This window comes from Nyctereutes procyonoides, unplaced genomic scaffold (genome assembly GCF_905146905.1).
Source record: "Nyctereutes procyonoides isolate TBG_1078 unplaced genomic scaffold, NYPRO_anot_genome, whole genome shotgun sequence".
NCBI classification, from domain to species: domain Eukaryota; kingdom Metazoa; phylum Chordata; class Mammalia; order Carnivora; family Canidae; genus Nyctereutes; species Nyctereutes procyonoides.
In genome coordinates, this window is record NW_026575146.1 from 53,284,731 (window position 1) to 53,309,298 (window position 24,568).

Sequence of the window (24,568 nt, forward strand, 5' to 3'; positions counted from 1 at the left end):
CCTAATAACCACCAGACTTTTCCCCCTATATAACAATTCTCAAAATTCCAATTGATAGGAATTGTAGTTAAACTATATATAATTACCATACTTTATTCACTGTTATTTTCTCTAATAATCTTAACAATTAATTATTGATCATTGTACCTCTAACCAGATCAATATAGTCTTTCCTTCTCAATCAAGCCCTACCACAGCGTATAACCAATGTGCTAAGTAGTTTTTCCAAGTACCATGAGGTCTGTCTGAGCTAAAAACTCAGAGCTTGAGAATTAACTGGTCCTAAATTGCTTCTTCTATTGTGCAGCAATACAGTGAAACCATCTTATTTTAATACAACATAGCATCTGCAATTTTTAATATAATGCAACATACTTTGAATAAAAAAAATCAAACCTCATGAAATGCAATAAAACACTCTTTAAGTCCTTCAGGACATTTAAGTGCATAAGAAACATCCTTATCAATGCTACACAATCACGTGTAGAAACACTAATTTATCTAGAAAACATGGGGTAAGAAATGAGATATTAATTTTATCAGTGTAACATTTTCTTAACTAAAATTTATTGGCTGTTTTACATCACACACAACCTGATTATCTCAAGCAGCAATTTCCAAAGTGATATGTAGGCAGAACCCCCTGGAAAAACAAGCATTGCTAATTTTTTTAGAGTATCTAGAACTGGTCTTTGATGAAATATACTTGGGTTAATGCTTGCCTCAGACTCCAAGCTGGCTTTGAAGTTGATGGTAAACTAGAATGAGAATGAGAGTATGCTGAAGTGTCCTGATGCCAAAAGCATTTAATAGTACATTTTATTAACAAATGACTTAATTATTTTAAACTGTTGTGATGATTCAGAAGTCATTTTTAAATGTTCATTTCTTCAGGATCTCTAGTGTAAAACGGAGTTACTATTCCTTTTTTTTTTTTTTTTTTTTTTTGGTAAGGGGAAAAGCCGTTTTGGAACTTTCTTATTCAGATGAGCAATGAATAAATGGAAGCTGCTTACTTCTTTATTCAAGATAGAGTAACCCAATAATTACCTCAGTTGCCTAAGCATTTACAGAGAATGGCGACCGACTACCTTTTTGTGTGTCATTTTGTGTGTCTTGTAAGTTCTATAGGAGTGCAGAGAGACACTACTTACATTACATTTACTTGCCTTGATGAGTTAGAAGAATAACAAACCCCTGATTCATTTTCCTCCAATTTGAGCTCCTTACCCCTGATTTCACCTCTTCTTGTGCTCCTTTTTACTCTCACTTTCTTTCTACCCATATTTCTTCCCAGTGTTATGCCAGTAGGAACTCACATATGCCTATGCATTGTCTGACTTCCCAATGAGAAAATAGTCTTGATCCCCATGCAGAGGGCAGAAGGAGACTCATGTTCAGTAAAATGAGCACATTTATTCTCCATGCCCATAGGGGACTAATGGAGCCAAACCATGGTTCACAAGGATCCAAGTGAACCTGCAGAGAAACCATCGAGAGAAGGATTGACATTGACAGATTGTAAAGAGCGCAAGAAAAACAGTTGTATTTTACTTTCTTAATAAATCTTTGACCAAAAATCTATTGAATTTCAACCACACTGAAACAACCCTTCCTCACCCCAAACTGGGGAGTTGCAATATGCAAAGGATCTCTCAGGCACTTGGATAACAATGGAATTTGTTTTTCACATTGTATATTATGTGGTTCAAAAGTTCTGTTCTTGGTGTACAGGATTTATGACCTAGTTTGAGGAAATTCTTATATGTGTTTACTAGTCTAACGTTATAATGAAAAAGGCATGTGGTGCTAGGTTGTCAGAGAAAGAAGTCTCCCTAAAAAATCATTGACGTAGAAGTGTCATCTGGTAAACTTACGTAGTTATAAGAATTTTCATAGCTAGCCTAATTTAGGGCCTTGTGTCCTTTCCCTTCGACTTTATATAATCAAACTTACATGTAATAAACGTCAAGAAAACAAACCTCCTAGCATCAGACATCAGGTGGCAGAAGGAAGAAAACCTCACGCATTATTAAAAATTGTTGCCACTTCAGAATTCTATCAAAATGCATTCGTTTGAAAGAAATTGTACTTTTGGTCTAGTCTATGTCTGTATTCCAGAATAAGGTTGAAGTGGCCCAAAATCAATGTCAAGGGAAACGTAGGAAATGTACTTGAAGTAAAAATATAGGGATAAAAGAAAGGCTCCATTTCTTATGCCTAATATTTTATTACAGTAGATTTATTTCCAAACTGATAGAAAATAAAGATCCTTTTATTTCTGTGGGGATGGTTCTCAGATGAACACTTTCAGAAGCTGAACATTCAAGTAGTTCTATAGTTATTTTATTGATATAAGTAGTAGACACAGCAGTTATTATTCACAGTAGCACTGATTGTCTCTTTGAAATGGCACTATAAAGGCAAAGACTAGTCCTAAACATAAAAAAGAAAAATTAGCTTTCCCTTGGGTCTGCTTCTTGATATTCTGAAGCATCTACCTCCCTTCAAGTCTTATCACTTAGCTAGACTTTAGGTTAGACTCTAAAGATAAAGGGCATGTATCTTAGGATTCTCAGAGCTCAACTTAAAACCTCACATATAGCAGGTGCTCAGTAAATATGGATGAAGATGGATTGGGCATAATGAAATTAAGGCTACAAGGAATATTAATGTTACAGAAAAAAATGTAATGATACATCTTACCTAGTTTGCAACTTTACCACAATTTCTTCTCCACACTCTTCCCCAAAGTTGATCATCCCTTAGTAACTATAATAAAGGCATTTTTAAATCAAGGATTTAAATATAAAACTATTTTCTTATATAGCAACTCAAGGTGGGAGGTGGATGGTGAAGCTTCTACATGTTGGATATGTATAGGGGCAAAGAAGAATGGAATGAGAACAGGTCTTTCTGTAATCCCTTTGAGAGAGGCATGATCCACCCAACTGAGAAATGAACTAGACTTGATTCTTTAAATTTAAATATCTTCTACTCTGTTTGCTCAAACCTCCAATTAATAGATCAAAACAACAGAATTTGGTGAGAAATAATGCTATGAATACCAAGATGGTAATAATTTTTGCTCTGCCATTAAATGCGAAAATGACTATTGTTCAGCTGTCAAGTTTTACTACTCCTCTATGATTCCTCCATATGATACCTACTGCCCCTTTCTTTTATTACAACCCATAAACTTCTCTTCCATCAAACTGAGCTCAAGGCTCACTTCCACCAAGATGTTTTCCATGATTAACTTCACCCATAATGTCATATCCCTGATTGTAATTCTCCTACAACCATCCTCTTCCCCAATTTAGGTAAAACCTCCTCGAAAACAGGAGGTTTTCTTTGTTTCTTGTTAGCCACTAACACTTTGCATGAGCCTGAGGCATTGACATGTGACCAAAAACTCTCTAAGAGTGGATTCCTTTATCTCTAAGTGGACTATAAAAACATTTGCTCTATCTTTATACAACTTGAATTAGCATAATCATAATAATAGTAATTATAATTTATTGAGCTCCTATTTGAGGAAGCTCTCTGTAATTGCATATATTAACCTTATGAGCTATGTATTATTATATAAGGAAACTAAATAAGGGTTGGAATCAAGATCCACTGTCTCCAAAGCCCATACACTTAACTAGAGGCATGCCAAGTAATATATAAGAAAATACTTAATGATTATATAGCAACTATGATGTTGTTATTGTTAGTTGAGATACTGGCAAATATCAAAGCCTATAAATTGACCTAAAAAACAGACTGTGAGATTGACCAGAACCCTTTTCTTTGTCCCTAGAGAATCTTGATCTGTATAGATGATGACAGTATTGTAAAGTCAGGAAAGAACTTCTGGTGAACTAAAATTTTTACATGACTCATAGTGGCCTTAGATTCCCCTACTTTAGAAAACAGTGTGACTAGAATGGTTGCAGGTAATTGAACAGTTTCTGAAACCTTTATAATTTGTCTTTTCCCAAATGTAGATTAACAAAACCCATGCCAAATTAGAAATCCAGAAATGATCATAAGAAAAAGCACTTTTCATTTTAACTTTAGGATGAAAATTGTATTTGGGAAGATTTCCAACACATCATCTTATGTGGTTATTAAATTATCATGACATTCAATGATATCTTGTATTTTCCCCTAAACTGCAGGTTTATTCTCAGAATTTTATAACCTTTAAGAGTTCTTATATTTAATTGGAAAGCATTCTTTCAATGCTGTCTTTATATTACAAGACAAGAAAAATCAAGTTTAATAACGCACCTGATTGATAATTCTCATGTAGTTATCAACTCAGTGCATTTGTCACCTTTTTCTAAGGCAAGCCAAATATGACTTCATATTATAAGCTCAGAAAACTTCCCAGTAATGGTTCTCGCATGGACTTTATTGGACTTCCTTGACTAGGTTATATAAGATGTATCCAGAGGATGATGGCTAGTAGAAACCAACCTTTTAGAAGTTTAGGTGTGATGAAGAGAAGTGATATGAGTAGCTGAAAGGAGCTGTAATTCGAGGGATTTTTCTGCAAGAAGTGAGAGACTTGAGTTTGCTTATATGTTGATGATAGGGGAGAAAATAGAGATAGTGAAAATGGAATTGATGAATAAGCCCTAGAGTGGCCCTGAGGTGATGGGGTCCAGAGCTAAAGGAGAGAGGAACTATCTGTATCCTTATACCTGAAGGAGAAGAGGAAAGAGTATGTATGCAAAGGGTTGGTGGCAGGATATTGATGTGTCAGCCTAGAGGTTTATTATTTATCACTGAAATAATAATAAATATAACAACAACAATAATTATAATACCAGCAGTTTTGTTGAACTTAATACATTTCAGCACACATCACAGGTGGTCATTTAATTCTCATAATGGCATTCAGAAGTTGTTCTTTTTAGTATCACTGTAATCCTTCCATGTCGCAGATGGTGAAACTAAACACAGTAAGATTAAGTAACTTGCCTGGTAGTTACATGACTGTAGGTCACATAGCTGAGATTTCAACCTAGGCCATCCAGTTCCTAAGACCACATCCTCACCTATGATGCGGCACGACTTCTCCATAATCATAGCAGCGATCATTTATCTGAGATCATATGTGCATCATGCCATGTGCTTTATATCTCACTTAATCTTTACAGTACCCCCAATGTGGTGGTTATTATCATTATTAATCTGCACTGACATATGGAGATGCTGAGACACAGAGGGGAGCAACCTGCTTTGGGTTGCCTGACTGGCAGATGTGTAGGTGTGGGAATCTGGCCATCTGCCCATTGAGGAAGGATGGTGTGAGGTGTCAGACAGGAGCAGTAAGAGTGGAGGATGGCAGACATCGCTCCAGTCAGAACAGGAAGCAGAGCAGACTGGAGCCCAGGCAGGATGCAGAGAGGCGCTAGAGGTCACAAAATTATGATGCACCACCACTCAAGATAGCAATAATAATCCATTGTGTTGTCTACTATCTACTACTGTGTAACAAATAACCCAAAACTTAATGACTTGACATTTATTGTGTCACGATTTCTGTGGGTCAGAAATTAGGAGCTTATCTATGTGGTTTTGGCTTGAGTCTTTCTTAAGGTCACAAACAAGATATCAGTTGGGGCTGCATCATCTAAAGGATCGAATGGAAAAAAAATTTAAAAAATTAATAAAGGATCGAATGGGGATACGGTACCTTCTTCCAAGATGACTCACTCACATGGCTGTTGGTAGGAGTTCCTCATCATGTGGATCTCTCCAGAAGGCTGCCTTATTATGGCAGCTGGCTTCCCCCAGAGTAAGTGATCCAAGAGAGCTAAAAGGAACCCTTTCATGACCTAGTTTTGCAAGTTGTACACCATCACTTCTGTTTTTTTTCTATTTCTTAGAAGTGAGTCACTGAAGACTGCAGACTGGAAGGGAAGATTTTTCAAAGAATTTTTAAACATATTTTAAAACCACCCCACTGATGCATGGTGATTTCTAAAGCAAGTAACCCCTTTTAGAACCTAAGGTCCTTTCTCTACTATAAGTAGGCCCTTAACCTGGACAGTCCGTGGCTTCCCTCAGGACAGGGCAAAGGGAGATGAGTGTGAAATGAGGATGATGTAACCCTCTGCAAGCCCACGAGTTGAGGGACACATTTTCAAAATGCTGCAAAAAGACATAATTGTTCCACCCGTAGATTTTATTTATTTTTTTTATTTTTTTTTAAGATTTTATTTATTTATTCATGAGAGACACGTAGAGAGGCAGAGACACAGGCAGAGAGAGAATCAGGCTCCCTGCAGGGAGCCCAATGCAGGACCCAATCCCAGGACTCCAGGATCATGCCCTGGGCCAAAGGGAGGCGCCCAACTGCTGAGCCACCCAGGTGTCCCCCACCCATGGATTTTAGTGTGAATTATGTAGCTGAGGTACCTGAGCATTCTTTGGGATGGATCCCTGGATTTGCTGGTTTCATGTTTGGTTTGCTGGGCTGAGACACAGCATCTGGGTTTCATATAACTCTCCTATAGACTTGCAGCTGAGCTGGCTAAATGGGAAATAACCAGCCCAGTACCCCTGCTAGCACAGGCCTCGCTAGGATTATAAGGACACACAGTGCCTTTCTTTATTCGGTTTTTATCTCATCCTCTTAGTCCCTGTGTTCCTTTTTCTCAGACACAGAGGGTGCTGCCCACGTCTCAGCAATATCACCTCATCCCTCCCAGAAACTGCATGTCAGATCCTAAGACAACCTTGCCCATCCCTTTTGTCTTCCTTTCTCCAAAGCACAAACTCCCATCTTGCTGCCTGCTGCTGCCTCTCCTAACCTCTGCATACTATACAGTTCTAGATGACTCATCTGGAAATAATCTGATCAGCTGTCACAAGAATTTTAGTGCTCAGCTGAGCCCCTGGCAAAAATGTCCAGCAGCGAAACCAACCATAATATCTTTTATAAATTTAAAATCAGACTGGGTCCTCCATTTTCCCTGTAAATGTCTCCTGGCCTATAAAGGAATTTAAGATCTATCTGCTGTGTAGATTTAGAGGAAAAAGTGTTAGTGGGACACATTTGGCCAATAGACTTCTCTGAGCATCTATAGCTTTGCCTATAAAATAAGCATGGAATGGATTAATCCATGGGAAAGTGTTTATCATGGTGCCTGGCATATGATGAGTGATCAATAAATCCTAATTTTCTTCCTGCCTAATTTAAAATTGTAGTCCTACTAGGAGGGAAAGAATGATTCAGTGAGCCACCCATGCCTTAGACTGCTACTTGCCGGGGGGCATGTTAATATGTACCTCACCAGGTCCTAAGTTCAGGGATTGCCAAAGGCCCGTGACTGATGACTCAAAAACCCAAGGTAGCTCAATTTAGTTCTGTTCAGGAAAGGAGTTGCAGATGAGCAAACTGCCCTTGCATTGTAGAAAGCACTACAAGACAGAGGAAATCCCAGGACATGAATGAACCACATTTTTGTTGTTTTTCTGCACTAACTTGGAAGAAGTGAATGTACTTTTCAACACAGGCTGTCCAGACTCAATCTTAGAAGTAGAAAGCTCTCAGAAACTACAATCAGTTCCTCTACTTTATAGATGAGAAACTACCAACCAAAAGGTTTCTTTTAGGGATCCCTGGGTGGCGCAGCGGTTTGGCGCCTGCCTTTGGCCCAGGGTGCGATCCTAATACATATAATTTGAACATTTAGTGAAAGGTATTACCTAGGTACAAGATTATATTTCTCCTCAAGCCAGCACAATATTCATCACTTACCTTTCCTCAAGACATTCTTAATGTGTACATAGAGGAAGGAAGAAATGATTTGAAAGACTTGCCCAAGGTTACAAATTAGTAGCTGGAGGAACTAGAACCCCCCCAATCTCCAGACTACCCATTAAGTACTCTTGAGTAAGACCAGAACAGGCATGAAAATAGCTAGGAAAACTCAAGCAGGTATCTTAGATCAGCTCCAAAATGATCCACTTAAGCCCATCCATGGGTAAGAAATGTAGCACACTGACACCAGCACATAAAGAATGTTAAGATCTTCCATGATGTCTCTAGATCAATCCCCACCTACAAATACATTACATAAAAAGCCTTCACCCTCATTAATTTCCTTTTACAAAAAGATTTTTAATTATTTTAGAGATAGAGAGAATGGAGGAGGGGCACAGGGAGTGGGAGAGAAGCAGACTCCCCACTGAGTGAAGAGCCCAACTTGGGGCTTGATCACAGGACCCTGAGAACACAACCTGAGCCAAAACCAAGAGTCAGCTGCTTACCCAACAGAGCCACCCAGGCACCCCCCACCTTCATTAATTTCTTAAACAGCTTCTACTTCATTGCCTTTTTGTTTCAGAGTCAAGATATACAGAGGCCTTGGAGTCAGAATTTTACCAATCAGCATACAAAGTGCTGTAGATATATTAAAGAGTGCAGAATTCTCCCGTCTACCTTTGAGGAATAAGAAAGAGGCAAAATGTCATTACTCAGAGGTATTCTGACCTGTGCTACCTGAAGAGTAAAAGCACCTAAAATCCATTTCTAAGCAAATTTCCCTTCCAAGTATATATAATCCCATATTTACCAATAATGAAAGATCACATGATATGTAGGCCTTTCAGATGCCATTCAGCCTTTATCAACCCAGATTCCTCTTCTGAAATACGAACATGGAAAATTATTTGAGTGTCTCCCTTCTTAATTCCCTCAAAGATGGTACCATCCTATATTCTTAGGTAAGTTGATCTATTATGTACAGGCATTAGGGCTTGATTCTCTCAAAAACAAAGTGGCTGAGAAATGGCTAGAGCTATCTAATATGCCTCCAAGTCCTGAACATGTCACAGTTGTTCTTGCTATGTGCTCATGTGCATACACACACGTGCATGCATGCACACACACACACATTTCCAAAAAAGTCCTTTTTTAGGAACTCTTAACAATGAAAGTGGATGCATTACCTCCAAAATTTTATCAGAGGGAAGACATCATTTGTATTCATGTGACACAAAGACATTATTTCTTTTCTTATTTGAGAAACATAGCAGGAAGATCAGCAAGTCTTTTGTAGATATGCAAATTATAACTCAAACAAGAATAGACTGCTGGTATGTTTGTTATGAAGAATATTAAGTGGGTTTTGTAGGCAAGTTGGACTAAAATGCACTCCTCTTGAAGCATTTGGGAAGTTCTTTCCAACTTTTCAGTTAATCCACAATTAATTCCAGAGCATCGCCCTCTTAAATGGCCTGAGAGGAGGCAACCAAGTACTAACACGTTGTGTGTTTTGCCAAATGATTGCTGATTTTTCACTTTACTGAAATTGATTGATTCAAATCTCTTGAGTAAAACAAAAGTCAGTGATTTGTCTGTCATTGTGCCATTTTAGTCACTTGCTAGCAATTGGAAAATCAGCTTATAGTTGGTAAAATAGAGCCAAGCTTGAGAAGGAATTCACATTTATAGATTGCCTGCTAGAAACCAGGCAAAGTGCCAAGTGCTTTGCACCTATAATCTCATCTAACCCCCATGAGGTAAGTGGTTTTCTCATTTCCCTTTTACAGATTAAAAATGTGAGCCTCAGATTTACACAGCCACTGGCAGAACTAATAGGATTCAGACAGATTTCCATGGCTCGTATGTTCAGGATTCTCCAGGATTCAGCAGATCTTCCTCTAGTGAGGATGGGAAAATAAATCAGAGCATTTTACGTATTTTTCAGATGTACATCCCCTATTATGCAGCAGACAAAATCTCTGCCAAAATCTGACCACCTTTAACTTATATGATCAAATGAAATGGGGAGCAGTAAGATGAAGAAATTAAAATTCATGGATGACACTGTAAACTTGACCCTCTTGCCATGACTGATTCAAAGGAACAGTATTTCCAAAGAGCTGGTGTGCCATGTTTCACACACACACAAAAAGGTCACAACTCAGAAGGCTGATGCCGTACTGTCCTTAGAATCATGTGGCAGGGATCCCTGGGTGGCGCAGCAGTTTGGCACCTGCCTTTGGCCCAGGGCGTGATCCTGGAGACCCGGGATCGAATCCCATGTCGGGCTCCCAGTGCATGGAGCCTGCTTCTCCCTCTGCCTGTGTCTCTGCCTCTCTCTCTCTGTGACTATCATAAATAAATAAAAATTAAAAAAAATTAAAAGAAAAAAAGAATCATGTGGCAGAGGAAACAGACATATAGAGTATAGTTAGATGATTAATGATGTTCTGGTATTCTCAGATTGTGATAAGTATGTCAGATGGCCCAGAATTACCTTCACTACCTTATTCATTTGAAAATTTTATGTTCACTGATGGTCTTTCATTAGGTTCCCAGGAATTAGAAAATGTGTTCTTGTGTCTCAGTTAGAACAAGTGTCTGGGATTCAGTATAATACATAGATTAACCTCTAGAAAATCCACTGTCCCCTGCCTCTCAAAGAAATAATTTGGGTCTTCCTCTTCCTTAGCATGGATACTTGGGAACCCGCTGTCAGAAAATAGAGAACAGTAACTGAAGTATTTTCTTTTGTCCAAAAGCACAACGCAGAGGCACTTTAAGGATAGGAGAAAAGTCCTTCTGCTAAGTCTCTTTCAACAAAGCATTAATATTTATTAACTTGTACTTTGCTATAGAATGAATGTTTTATGATCAAAAATGAGTAACAACAAAATGGGAATTTTAACCACAAGTGACCTACTCTTCCAGTGATAAAGAACTCAGGATGGAGTTAGCAAACCACTGTCTCTTTATTTTAGGGGACTCTTATGCACTCATCTAGACAAAGGAGTAATTGAATACTGCTCCATTACTGGAAAAAAATCCCATCCATTACTGGAAACAATAATCAAAAAGTTATGAGCTTCCTTTATCACTAAGAGTCAACTAAAATGAAGCTATGAATTAATGTTATATTAATGCTACATTAACAAATAAGACATATTAAAAGGAATGAAGGATATTTCAAAAGCTCAAAATTACACATTTTAAATTTAGATGAGATCAAATCCCAAACAATTCAGAAGAGTAGGTCCCCCCTTTTTTTTTCAATTCTGAACAAAAGCATGCCTGTCTCAAGTTTTCCTGTTCACTCATTCACTATGTATTGAGTAGATTCTGTTTGCCAGGCACATAGACATGGATTTGGAAATTGGAATCAAGATCTAAAAAATGACTTTTATGAGATCTTTACTATTAAAGACTGCCCTTACTAAACTACTTTGTAATTTCTTTAACAAACTACTCAATCTTACTACAGCTTTTCATGGTGAGTTATTACATACTAAAAATGAATGAGAACATCTCGATTCCATAATTGTGCACAAAGGCACAGAAATAAAAACCCAGTAGTATTTATTTCTGTGCTGTCATTTCTGATGATTCAGTACAGGGATAACTGTTACTGGGCCTGGGTAACAATGAGCTTGTGAAATATTCCTTTTCATAGTCTTGAGTGAATTCTCTACCTAAATATTATAGGAGTAGATTTCCAAAATATCATCTTGTTTCTGTTGTGTCTAAGCAGTGTGGGAAAGGGGAACAAAAGCACAGATTTTGGACTCATACTTGGGTGTCAATTCTGGTTCTGTGTGTAAGAAACTCTTGAAAAACCTATTTTACCTCCAGTTCTGTTTCTCCATCTACAAGATAAGCATAAGAGCATCTACCTTGCAGGATTGTTGCAAGGAATATAGATAATGTCTACAAAGCAACTAGAACTAGCAACTAAAACTCACAATAGGTTTTGCCTTTCTTTTGATATCAAAAATCTAAAAGACTTACTCTGTTTTAGGTAGTATAATTCACCATAAAGTTAAAATAGCACAACAACAACAAAAAAGGCAGAGATGAATATTTTGATTCATAACCCACCTCAGGAGACATGTATTCGACATTCAACATTTTCACTTAAATAAGGTGTCTAAGAAGAACAGTGTTCACTTTTTATTTTTTTTATTTTTTATTTTTTATTTTTTTTTAATTTTTATTTATTTATGATAGTCAGAGAGAGAGAGAGAGAGAGGGATCCCTGGGTGGCGCAGCGGTTTGGCGCCTGCCTTTGGCCCAGGGCGCGATCCTGGAGAACCGGGATCGAATCCCACGTCGGGCTCCCGGTGCATGGAGCCTGCTTCTCCCTCTGCCTGTGTCTCTGCGCCTCTCTCTCTCTCTCACTGTGTGCCTATCATAAATAAATTTTAAAAAAAATTTAAAAAAAATAAAAATAAAAAGACTCCATGCAGGGAGCCCAATGCGGGACTCAATCCCGGGTCTCCAGAATCACACCCCAGGCCAAAGTCGGCGCTAAACTGCTGAGCCACCCAGGCTGCCCCCCTTTTAATTAACAGATCTTCAGATGACTGAATGGGCTGGATAGAAACGATCACCCTGGCCCCCACCCCCACCCGCCTCCAAAACCATAATTGCTCGGCTCTGCCCATTAGAGTATGGACACCATGGAGAAGAGAAAGGAAAAACCACATGAGTAAACATGAAAATTACTTGTGGTTTGTCAGCAAATGAAAGATCGACTTTAAAATGACACAATCATTTACACGTCAGTTTTTGAGTATGATGAGAGCACAAACTCTAGCTTCTGTATCAGTTCAGCATATAAATAAATACAATAAAATTATTCTTTAACTGTAATCTTGCTGGGATTGGGGAACATTGACCATAAAACTTGCTACCCACAGCAGTATTAGGAAGAGGATATAAACTCCATTTTCTCTGTACTGAAGAATTGATTTATCCTTCTCTCTCTGTTTCCTCTCTGTCTGGTTCTCCTTTTCATATTTTCCTCTTTTTTTCCTCTGACTTCTGCTTCTTCCTTTTAAAATCCTGCAGGTGGTCCGGCCATATCAGACCATGTCCAATCCCATGAGCAAGCTCACTGTTCTCAACAGCATGCATTCCCACTTCATTCTGGCTGACAATGGGACCACCGGGAAATATGGAGCTGAGGTGAAGCTGAGGAGACAATTGGAAAAGCATATTTCTCTCCAGAAGATAAACACAAGTAAGTAGGTGACTGCTCCCGCTGTCATACCTCATAGCAAACATGTGGAAAGTGAGTAACTTCGAGTATACCATGTGGCAATATTATAAAAACTTGAGCAAATTGCAAACACAGACCATGATGTGTCTGCTGGGCCAGTGGTTAGAACCTGAGGAAGTCGTCTGGAGGAGGAGGACTGGACATGATTAGTGGACTAGTGCTCATTTGTCACAGGTGAGAAACCCAATCCCATCTGGGGTGTACGCATACAGACACACTTTTCTTTCCAAAATTTCTCTACATCCTTTACACAGTACTCTATCTAAAGAGGAAAGGCACCCTGGAGAAATTGTTTCTATTTATTAAGCTATTTTTGTTGGCTAAAAATAATATATATATATATATATCCAATATATTTATTAGATATAAAATTTGTATATGTAACTATATAAAATTTATTATATATAAATATACAAATATGTTAGATATTTACATATATGTAAGTTTTGATCTTAGCATAGATCTGCCTACACGATGGAATGTCAAGGCAACTGAACAAAAGTAAACAAAAAGTATCCTGTGTAACCATCTTCATAAACTTTAATTCTGTATCTTAATTCTATGTATGTATTTATTGTCTTTAAACATAATATATTTAGATATATGTGCATGTGTATGCACACTACATAATACATATCTGATGGTGACACTAAAAGTACCTCTTAAATACTCAGGTGTTCTATGCTGTATTGACTGTGCCCACAATGAACTATGAAAAGGTGACATTGTGAAAACAGCAGGGCTTCTCAAATCACTAAGTGGCTTGCATTTAAATGTAACAGAGGTAGGAAAATCATCTACTATCTCTCCTCACAAAATAAACTTCAGTTTGTTTCCACAAAGTTAACACTTGAGGAGGATTCGTGGCAGGCTCCCCATTTAGGGTAGTCCTATGTCCCTTCAGGGAAACTTGGATCTATTTGATCAAACTTTCAAAGCCTATGATTCTAAATAACAAAAGATTCTCCTCTTTGGCTAGATGTGTTTCCAAAAGCTCAGTGTGCTGTGATTCAGCTTGTCCAAATGGCTGTTCTCTATTCTTTTCTCTGTACCTGTCTGGGGTGGGTTTTCCTTGCCAGAGCCACCTTCCTCCCAGAACTGGAATGTTCTCCCTATCAGACCACACCTTCTCTCTTATGCCTTTTGTAACCCCCACTCTTAGGAGCTACTACTGTTTTCTCTTTTTCACAGAGGAGTCTGAAATAGTACATTTTGGTGTAGGCCTAAAATCCAAGTTGTATTAGGAAACCGTCTTCTATCTAAGGATCCCCAATGTTCTTTGGAAAGAGAAAACAGGATTATCCAAAGCTAAACCTCTCTTGGAAGAAAAAAAAAAAAAAGAATAGAAAAGACTAGAAAATCGATCCAGAAACCAGCAGAGATCAAATGTAACAAAGCACTATAACCAATGGGTGGTAGATTTTGTAAAAACTAAAATGGAGTTGTATTACAATAGTTGCTAGAAAAGGCAAATGTTAGGTAACTAGTGGTATCTACTTAGATTTTGACAGGCTGAAACATTACTTTGTATATATCATCAGGTTAAGAATAAGAATCTAAATGAGAGTGACCTAAAAGATGCAGGATGGGAGCAGGATAGACAAAGAACAAATGCAGGGTCAGATTCAGTGCAAAGAATGTCATTGTGCCAGACCCAGTGGCAGCCAGGCTAGTCAGTAGTTAGGAAGAGAGCTAGGCATGTGGTGGTGGAAGTATACACCCAGCTCAGGGGTGCTAGGGGGAGTTAAACCAAGCAGGGCTCTGTGTGCCAAGCTCAGTGCCTCACAGGCTGCCCAAGGAAAGGATGCTGTAGTTCTAACTGGTTGTCCTAGAGGGAACATCTTTTTGTAATTTAAGTACCTAGAGGGTCACCTCTCTCAAAAGCTCCCAGAGGTGCTAAATGTGTGGATGGCCTGCGGCAGAGGCCTGGAGAGGCTCCTGTATGGTGGCCTGGCCACAATAAGGAGCAGAGCCCAGAAGCACGGAGTCAAAAGGCAGGCCAAGGCTAGTAAGGGTGTCAAAGATGCTGGAGGAGCCAACACCCCTTGCACACACACACCTCATGCCATTCATAGGGACAGTGGACCCTTGCTAGATGACCAAGGCAGGGAGAAGCACACAGAAACATTGACAAGTGGGGACCCAGTCAAGGGTCTAGGGTAAAGAACCATGCACCCAGGTACAAAGCTGAGGCAGAAGGTCAGAGAAGCAGGCCAGAGATTCTTGAACTGCTCCAAATCCACAAACAGGCTTAGGTCTGGGGTAAGGGATGAGCCCCCAGCTTGGGTTAAGTGACAGTAGCTGGAATGAGGTGGGGGCAGGGGGAGCCAGATGGCCGTTGGAATGATCATATTTTATAAACATAATTGTTCTCTCTGCTTTGAGATCTGTATTTGAAGATTTGTAGAAACCCACAGGCTCCCATTGAGTAAAAAACAAATGGGAGGGAAGAGGAGGTTAAAGAGACCCAGAGGAGATTTCTGACGTCACAGGAAGTAAAAAGGCTCAGGGTGAGCAGTTTGCCCACAAGTTGTAGTGAAAGACACCACGAGTTAGCTTTTACACCAGCTCTGTCCCTAAGCTTAATCTGAGAGGGTGATCAACTTGTCCCAAGTGCCCATCACTGTCTCCAATTTATTATTGATTTATCTTCCCTCAGTCCCAGGCAAACCCAGATGATGGATCCACCCTCCAAGTGAACAACTCATAAGTCAGTTGGTCTCCTTCTCTTTTTACTGCATTCACCCCAAAAAGTAGGGAAGGAGCAGCAAGGTGTTCAGAGCTTAAGGAGTGACCCAGGCTCCCCAAAGTAGAGCAGGACCTTGAGACCTCAATCTAGTTAGCAGCACCCCCCCCCCCAGAGAACACAGAAGCCTCCAGAAGAGGACTAATGAGGGGGGAAGTTGACCTGGTTATAATAGGAGACAGAAGTACGAATACAAACCTTTAAGGCAATCAATCAAGTCAATACCTTTGAACAGCAACTCTGCTTTTTGATGTGGACACTATTTCTTTTCATTATATCATAATCAGTAGCAATGTAGTTCTTCCAATCAAAAATAAAACTTTCTTTTGTAAGCTGATCCTAAAAACTTCATTTGCTTTTATAGCTCCCTCCAACAGTTAAAGAAATCTAAAACACAATGGTGGGACTCCATTTGAGGCCCCAGTTTGGTCTCTTGAAAATCAGCCGCCGTACCACAATAGCACTCCTCATCACCCCCACACCTCAGATGACACCAGGGATGTCTGGATGCACTGTGCGTTTTTCTCATCAGAGTGCCACTCCTCCTCATCACTTAGGGGTGACCTGCCTACCACAGTAGCCTTTCAACAAGTCTGTTTCTTACTTACATGCAATAATTTTCTGAAGGATATTTTCCTTAAATAATAAGTGAATCCTGCTTGGGAGAACTTTGAACCCTTTCTCATCAAAACGCTAAGTATTAATGATAATATATTACGAGCACCAGTGCCTTAGATGTGTCTATGCACTCTGGCATCCATTATCTCGTCCCTCTCCACACACCCCCATCACTGCTGTCAGCAGTCCCTTCTGAAGTATTGTCACTGGTTCCTGAAAGTCTATGTAAACGGGAACCCTTTTGGATATGAACAGTGACCTGCTTTGGAACACTCTCCCATCTGCAATTTACTAAACTTCAAATTCAATGAGCACAGCCTCCGACAGTTCCAAGCATGACTTCTTAAGATACAGATACTTCTCGAAGTCCTGTTATAGACCAGCCATGGTTGAGGTCTGGGAAAGCAGCTGTTGACAATTCATTGAGCTGAACTCCAGAGGGGCAGAGTAATAGGGAAATAAGTTGATAAATAAATATATGATATCTGGTAGTAAAAAGAACTATTAAGAAAAATAGAGAGGATCCCTGGGTGGCTCAGTGGTTTGGCGCCTACCTTTGGCCCAGGGCGTAATCCTAGAGTCCCAGGATTGAGTCCCACGTCAGGCTCCCTGCATGGAGCCTGCTTCTCCCTCTGCCTGTGTCTCTGCCTTTCTCTCTATCTGCGTCTCTCATGAATAAATTAATAAAATCTTTATTAAAAAAAAGAAAAAATAGAGCAGCGGGAGGTGATGACTGAACCTGCGTGCACCTGTTTGCGTGCATGGGCACCTGCGCATTGAGAGGATGGTGTAGAAGCAGGTGGTCAGGGAGGGTCTCTGTGAGGAGGTGACGTGGAAGCAGAGACCTGAATGAAGTCAGGGAGCCCACGGTGGGGAGAACATTCTGAGGAGAGTGAAAGTAGAGACAAAAGCCCCAGGTATTCAATAAAGAGCAAGACATTTGGGAAAAGTTGGAATTTATTCTAAGAGAATTTTGATCTGGCAAATTGCAGGATCTACTTTAGGGTTTAAAATATTACTCTGCTGCTGTGTGCAGAGATCAGACTGAGGTAGGGACAGGATTTCAAGCAGAGAGACATTTTGGTAGGCCATTGAAATAATGCAGGAGGCATTGCGTGTAGTTGGAAATAGAATGGCAGCAAAAGAGGTAGTAAAACGTGATTGGACTCAAATATATGCATAGATATTTTCTTAACTGATCTTTGTTGAAAATATAAAACATGCATAGCATAAAATTTGTCATTTGAACCATTTTTTAAGTACACAGTTCAGTGTCTTTAAGTCCATATACCTTGTGTATGCCCATTACCATTGTCTATCCCCAGAACATTCTCATCATTCCAAACTGAAGTTCTGTACCCATTAAACACTAACTCCCCCTTCCTCCCTCCCTTCAGCCTCTGGCAACTATTATTCTATTTTATATCCTTATGAATTCACCTATTCTAGGTGCCTCAGATAAATCATATAATATTGGTCCTAAGATGTATTGTTAAGGTATAACTCATGAGGACCTGCAAATAAATTGGGCATCCAGGGTAAGAAAGAGACACGTCAAGGAACCTGCACGGCCATTCTTAGCAAACACTGGTATATTCTTAAAACAGGGGGGCTAGTGAGAACTCTAAAGAAGTAAACTTTTGAAGAAAAAAAAAGGGACTTTGGGCAAAGTCCTTGAGAGAGGGAGGTGATGAGATTCAGTGCACAAATAAAGAGCTCAGCCTTAGGACAAGGGACAGCTTCATCCTGCATAGCAGGAAGGAAGGCAGAACATATGGGCGCAGACGTGGGTAGGATGAAATATCTTCTGCTGGGATTATCAGGTACTTCTCTGTAGAAAGTTTCTGTATAAAGAAAAGAATATGGGAGGTCATCCGCAAAGAATGTGGAAGGGGAGGAGGTAGAGGAGATTAAGGGAAAGAACTACGACTCATGTAGAGACAAGGAGAGTAACCTGACCAGGGGAATGTTGCATTGCCCCATCACACCCTGGCCCCACTTGGTATTTGTGGTTGCGAATTTCAAGAGGCACAGACCCCCAGGATTGTGTGTTTTCTTTGAAGCCATGGTCAGCTCCAGGGACAGAACAGTCATAAAATTGAGTTAAGGACCTGCTGGAGTTTTGCCTGGCAAATAAGAGGGAGAGAGAGGCAAGGAAATGAGGCTGCATGTACTCTAGAATCCCATATACCTGTATCCCAGGAGTATCCTCAGTGTCTGTGAATGAAAGCAATGCTGTGGCTGACGTTCACAAGAACATAAAATCATTCATCTCAAAGATCAGACTGAGGCACAGAGAAGTGATGAAGAGAATTATCAAAGGTGACCCACACCTTTCATTAATATTGCCAAACATCACATATGAGTTTGAACTATTTCAATAAACAAAGGTACATAATCAAAAATGCTTCATGCTTATTTTATTGCTGTTCACATATTCACATAAATTGAGGCAACTTAGCACATTGCTGGGAACATAGTAGCTGCTCAGGAAATATGTATTAGCTACAAGACTACCAAGGGGCTGCTCCAGGAAGTAGCATATAAGTAGCCCCATAGGACTTTAAAATCCCAAGCATATCTTTTGCAAAATTTTTTTTGTTAAAATTGTCACATACAAAAAAATTGGAGAATATTTTAATAACCCACTGTGACTGTCACCCAGCCCCTACATTTATCAGTCCATGGCCAAGCTTAGAATCTCTCTATATATACCCACCTACATCCTCCTCTGGATACTTTTGAAGGAAATCCAGACAGCATATCCAGACAGCATAATCCAGACAGCAATATCCATGAATATTCCAATATCAAGGCGTTTCTCTTAGACTCTGTTTCTGGGTCTGTGAACTCTGCTTAAATGAGTTAGCACATGAGTCAACATATGAAAGAATTCTGGCATCTGGCCATCCAGAAACACTGGTTCCCTTCCTGCCTTCGTGGTGGTACAGTGCTCCTCAGGCAGGACCCGAGGACATTACGTAGCCTGGCTGCCATGGATTCCAACCTGAGACCAGACCCTCTCATTTGAAGCCTATCAGAGTCAAGGGTGTTCATCACTATATATATATATACATATATATTAATATATACATATATATTAATATATATCAATAATATACATATTATTAATATGTAATATAATATACGTATATATTAATATATATTATATATATATTAATTTTTACCACAGATCAGACCTGGCTTTGCTTGTTAAGGGGAGCCATGTACCTCCGTAGTTACTGAAAAAGTCCAAAAAGAAAAAAATGAGGCTCAAAATTATATTCTGGAACATATCCTCAAGCCTCTGTTAACACGACTTGTTGAAGAGTAATTGATTTAAAATCTTAGCTGTTGCAGCAATAACCAGGAAACTCTTTTGCCTTTTTCTCTATTGTCGAAAATATATTCTACACTGTAGTTCTTCCGCCTGTCTGAATAAACAAAGCATAATGGAGGAAATGTAGTCTTTCTTTAGAGATTCAAGTTATTCCAGTGTCTTGGAGCAATCATGGTGACTGTCAGGATTGTCGACTACTGTGTTTGGAGGTGTTAGAACTTGGGCTAAATGTGAATCAGCCCAGAATATATCTTACACTTGAAATTTTCTTCTTGTAAGTTACCATTTTACTCAAAAAGTGGATTGAAGGAAGAAGACAGAAATCTCGTTATCTTTGGGCTCTATTTGATTAAAATGTTTCCCCTTTGTTGTTTGAATTTTATTTTAGGTTTGCCCGAATGCGAAGTTTTATTCAGATTGCATACCTAATCATATTGCGAACATCAGTTTAGGTTGTAGGAAATTTCATTACGAAGCTAGAAATTTCTGACTTTGTCATCTCCATACTATAAAGTGAAATCCCTGTCAGACTAAATCCAGTCTGAGGGATTATGTCCCGATGGCAGTCATTATAGAGACATTTATTTTGCGATATTAATTGATGGGGGTGTCTGGGTAGGTTTAGATGTCCATAACCAGTACTTGTGCTACTGTCGGGGTTTGCTGGAAAGAAAATTTGATTCTTTGCCTTTTCTTTGCCCCAGAGTAATGACTGACATTTGAGCATAGCCTCATCTGATGAAGACATGAAGAATACTTTTTCTAAAGCAGGAGCTTAAAGCAGGCTTGGTATTTCTGAGTAAACAAGGGGCAGAAATGACGGCAGATTTCATAAGCATAATCACATTTGGTATTTGAGGATATTGCTATTTAGAATTCTCTAGGGAAAATATGCTTTATTATGCAGTCCCTAAGCCAACACACCTATTTATATATGATTGTATGCTTACTCACCCAAACTAACAAAAATAATGAGAATAATGACTTCCAACAGTACAGGATGTCATCCCTAATAAATTAGGCCTTATTGTGGAAGCAAATATCCCCCCTTACCACTGAGCTACATGATACATGAGCCACATGAACATTCTAATGCACAGATTGAGTCAATGCTGTAAAATCCAATTGGCTCCCAGGGATTTTATTTTAAAAAGTTCATCTCTATGACATCATACACATCAATTTAAAGCATTTTGTTTCCATGAAATTTCCATCAACAGAAGTAAGTACTCATGACTGCATCTTTCATATCCCGCTCCCTTTACCACCATTTTGGGTGATAATGCTTAAACATGGCTCTAGTGGTTTACCACTGGGGTGGCACTCCCTCCCCTAGGTAGCATTTAAATATATCAGGGGGTATTGGAGTTGACACAATTTCTGGTGCTACCGAATGGTGTGAGAGAAGAGGCTGGAATGTTAATTTTCTACCTTGTGCAGAACAGTTTCACATGAATACCCGCCTGGCCCAAAGGTCTATCACATCCCTCAGAAAACACTTGCTACTCTAAGCAAGTTTCCTTGAGTTTTCGTTTTGTTTTGTTTTTTTCAAATCTTTCCAATAGCCCATATCTGATTTGTCAAGGCCGCACCCACAATATTCTAGTCTAAAGACATATAGAAGAAGCAACAATAGCAAGCCAGCAGAGAGATTTAAAATCTTTAACAACTGGTGAAGACACTGGTTTCCTAAACCAACAGTATCAGCTGGCTATCAGCCTTGGCATGCCCTTCAGATCTCAACATCACTTGCCATTGGGAAGTTCTTCCTTATATCTGACTTCATTTGCTCCGAGTCTATTCTCTCCTGGGTGAGGACTAAAGTCTCTGTCTAAGTCTGAGCTCTTGGTGTAGTTGAAAACTGCAAATGGACTTGAGTTGACCTTTCTGTCATCATGGCTGTAAGGAAGCTGTTTTTCATTTGAAGAGACACACCGATTTGCTTAATGGGCAGAAGTGACTCATGAGGTAAATCAGATCAGTAGTCCCAATTCAGCAGCACCCGCTCTGAGCACCACGGCTTTATATGTTTCAGGCTCAGTGACTCTAGAAATGTGCTCGACGCTGGAAGCTCTCCTGTCAGAGTCCTTAATACTCAGAGAAATCCTACTGTCCACTGTTGTTAGCTCATGTGGGGGCAGAGGCAGAGATGGGGTTGCTTTACCCATATGCCTCTGGAAAGCCTACTTGGTAGAATGCATTGCCCAGGGAATGTTTTAATAAATCAAGTTTCTAGTAGAATAAAGAATTCAAAATTGAATATAAAGAGGACTCTAATTTTTAATCTATAAATGACTGAGAATTTGGGGGGAAGTAAGGGAGCAGGGCAGTAATATAAATCTTGAGTGAATGAATAAATGCATGGTATAAAACTCCACGAAGCAGGGCTTTTTGAAAATTCACATTTCGTTCCTGGTGTATCCTTCTCATTTCCCTGGACTATAGTAGACCCTTTATATGTATTATTTTTCTATTGTTAAATCATGAAAGCATCTTACCCAGAAAATTTAACATAGATTGTCTGAAGAGTACCACTAACATCCTTGATTGATTACCAACCTCTCTGACACTCAAACTAACAATGCTGTGCATAGTAAGTGCCCAATAAGGAGTTGCTGGTTTGACATGAAAGAAGTTTAAGTGATTTGATCCAGTCCTATTATCATAAGAAATGTGTAAATTTCAACTTCAAAAAAAATCCAAAAATATTTTAGTAATGGCAGCATCATTGAAATAAGCATATAGTTTTCCAGGGGGGCTATTTTAAAGGATTGTAGTCATTTATATATAATAAATAGTATATCCTAAATACTATACATATTCTTTATTTTATTCTTACTATGATTGTGAAGTCAGTCTCATTTCTTTGTGTTTATACCAAATACAGAAAGGCTAAGCCTGAGGTGGTTAACTATAGCAGAGAGGGAGATTGGCATATGTGTGTGTGTGTGTGTGTGTGTGTGTGTGTGTGTGTGTATATATAGTCAAGGAAAGCTGTAACGTGTGAGTGCCATGAAAGGTGTTTTTGAGAGTTTTCCATTTTGGAGTAGGTTAACTATCCATACAGTAAGAGGTTAGAATTTGCAGGAAACCATCAAGTCCCTTGCCCATAGCAAGCATTGCAAACCTAGCGTGACTTTTCCATTGAGCCTTGACTCAGCTCAGAACAATTTTGCACTCATTAGGACATGGGTTCTGTTGCTGTAACAATGACTTAAAACAATGGATGCCTAAATGAGACAGGAGTTTATTCCTTATGTTTCTGTTATTCTGAACAGGAGTCTAGATTTAATGTAGAGGTCTCCCAGTATTGAGGACTCAGATTCCTTCTTTCATTCGCTCTTCCCATCCCTGTCGTCCTGGTCCATGGGAGCTTGCCATCACATCTACTTTCTAGCCAGAAAGAATCAGGAAAAAGGAGCAAGGTAAAGTCATGCCCTTCTGCCCTTTGAAGTCACAATAAGAAAGTCATACACACCATTTGGCTTCCGTCGCACATGCCAATATTTGGTCACATGTTCACACCTAGCTAAAAGGGGATTTGAAAATGTAGTCTTTATCCTGGGCGCATACATCAGGAGCTAAAATCCTTTCACAACTATGAAGAAAGGGAAAAATTAATTATCAGGGTACAGCTACCAGTTTTTGCCATATCTTTTCAGCTTAGCTTTTCAGATTGTTGTTAAGGAATGGCTGATTTGTCACATGAGGTAAAACGTATCTGCCACTCATAAATAAGACATTCCTGTCATGGTTCCAATATGTTCACTGGGGAGCCTAGTCTACAAACAACTCCTATAGTGCATGCTTCATACCATGTTCTTTCACTCTCTACCTGGGAGTCTTTTCGGGATCGGTAGTAGGAGAAGTCTTGCACTGGCTCTGGAAATTGCAATTTCCACTTGAAATTGGATTGAGACAAGATGCCTAAAATTATAGAGATTATTTTAGATCATTCTGGTTTAGTTAACTTCTTAAGTTAGCTAACTCAAACAGATCCCATAGGCCTCCAAGTAATTGCATACACTGTGCTAATGCATAATGCATCTGCATTCCATAATGGATCCTTAGTGGAGTCACTTATTTTTTGCACATCATTCGGTAACATTTTAAATCCCAAAATATTAAAAATATATAGGAAAGATTCCATGTTTCCATGACACTGTACTCTTGATACAAATGTTTCAAAGATAAATCCTGGAAAATAATTCTCATATGACCTACACATGATTGTAATCTTGGCAATAGGCAGGAGGATGGAGATTGGTCAGCCTCTCAAACCGTAAATCACAAAAGGACTTCAGCCCTGTTGAGAGAAAAGGACTAAGGAGCTGTCTTAGGGATTAAGAGCATTCCCCCCCGCCACTCTGTTGAGGAAACACTTGAGGAGACCTAATGAACAGATGAGTTTCTCAAGGATTGAAATCCTTCTTATGCCAATTATCCAATATGACATTTTTACATTTTAATAACCCTGAAGTAATGACTAATTATTTGGCAAGATACAGCTGAAGGGCTCTTAAAATGTTTTGAATGTCAGTAAATATAGAATTGAGAGTATTTGCTGATACTGAAAGTTATAAAAAAAATTCATGAAGCTTCTTGTAATAAATAGTGAATTGGGTCTTCTTTGGACTGAGATACCTATGTCCTTGTTTATCCAACCCTAGTTAGTTTTTCGCTTGATTTTAGCTTGTATTATTCAATAAAATCCCAAAGGCAGAGCTGTAGACAGTTGGAATTTACTTTCTATCTTGCTAAATGAATAGAGGTAGGAGGATCTAATGCCTTACAGATTTAGTGAAACCATAG

The 24,568-nt window shown here is 39.1% G+C and overlaps 1 protein-coding gene across 2 annotated transcripts in view; it reads left to right on the top strand.

Annotated features, from left to right (window-relative positions):
* The window catches only part of TRPM3 (transient receptor potential cation channel subfamily M member 3), a 501,163-nt gene that overhangs the window by 269,776 nt on the left and 206,819 nt on the right, over nt 1-24,568 (top strand). For both annotated transcript variants that reach the window (XM_055310391.1, XM_055310392.1), the window contains exon 6: nt 12,842-13,013. In XM_055310391.1, coding sequence (XP_055166366.1) covers nt 12,842-13,013 — 172 coding nt within the window. The remainder of the gene's footprint in view (nt 1-12,841; nt 13,014-24,568) is intronic.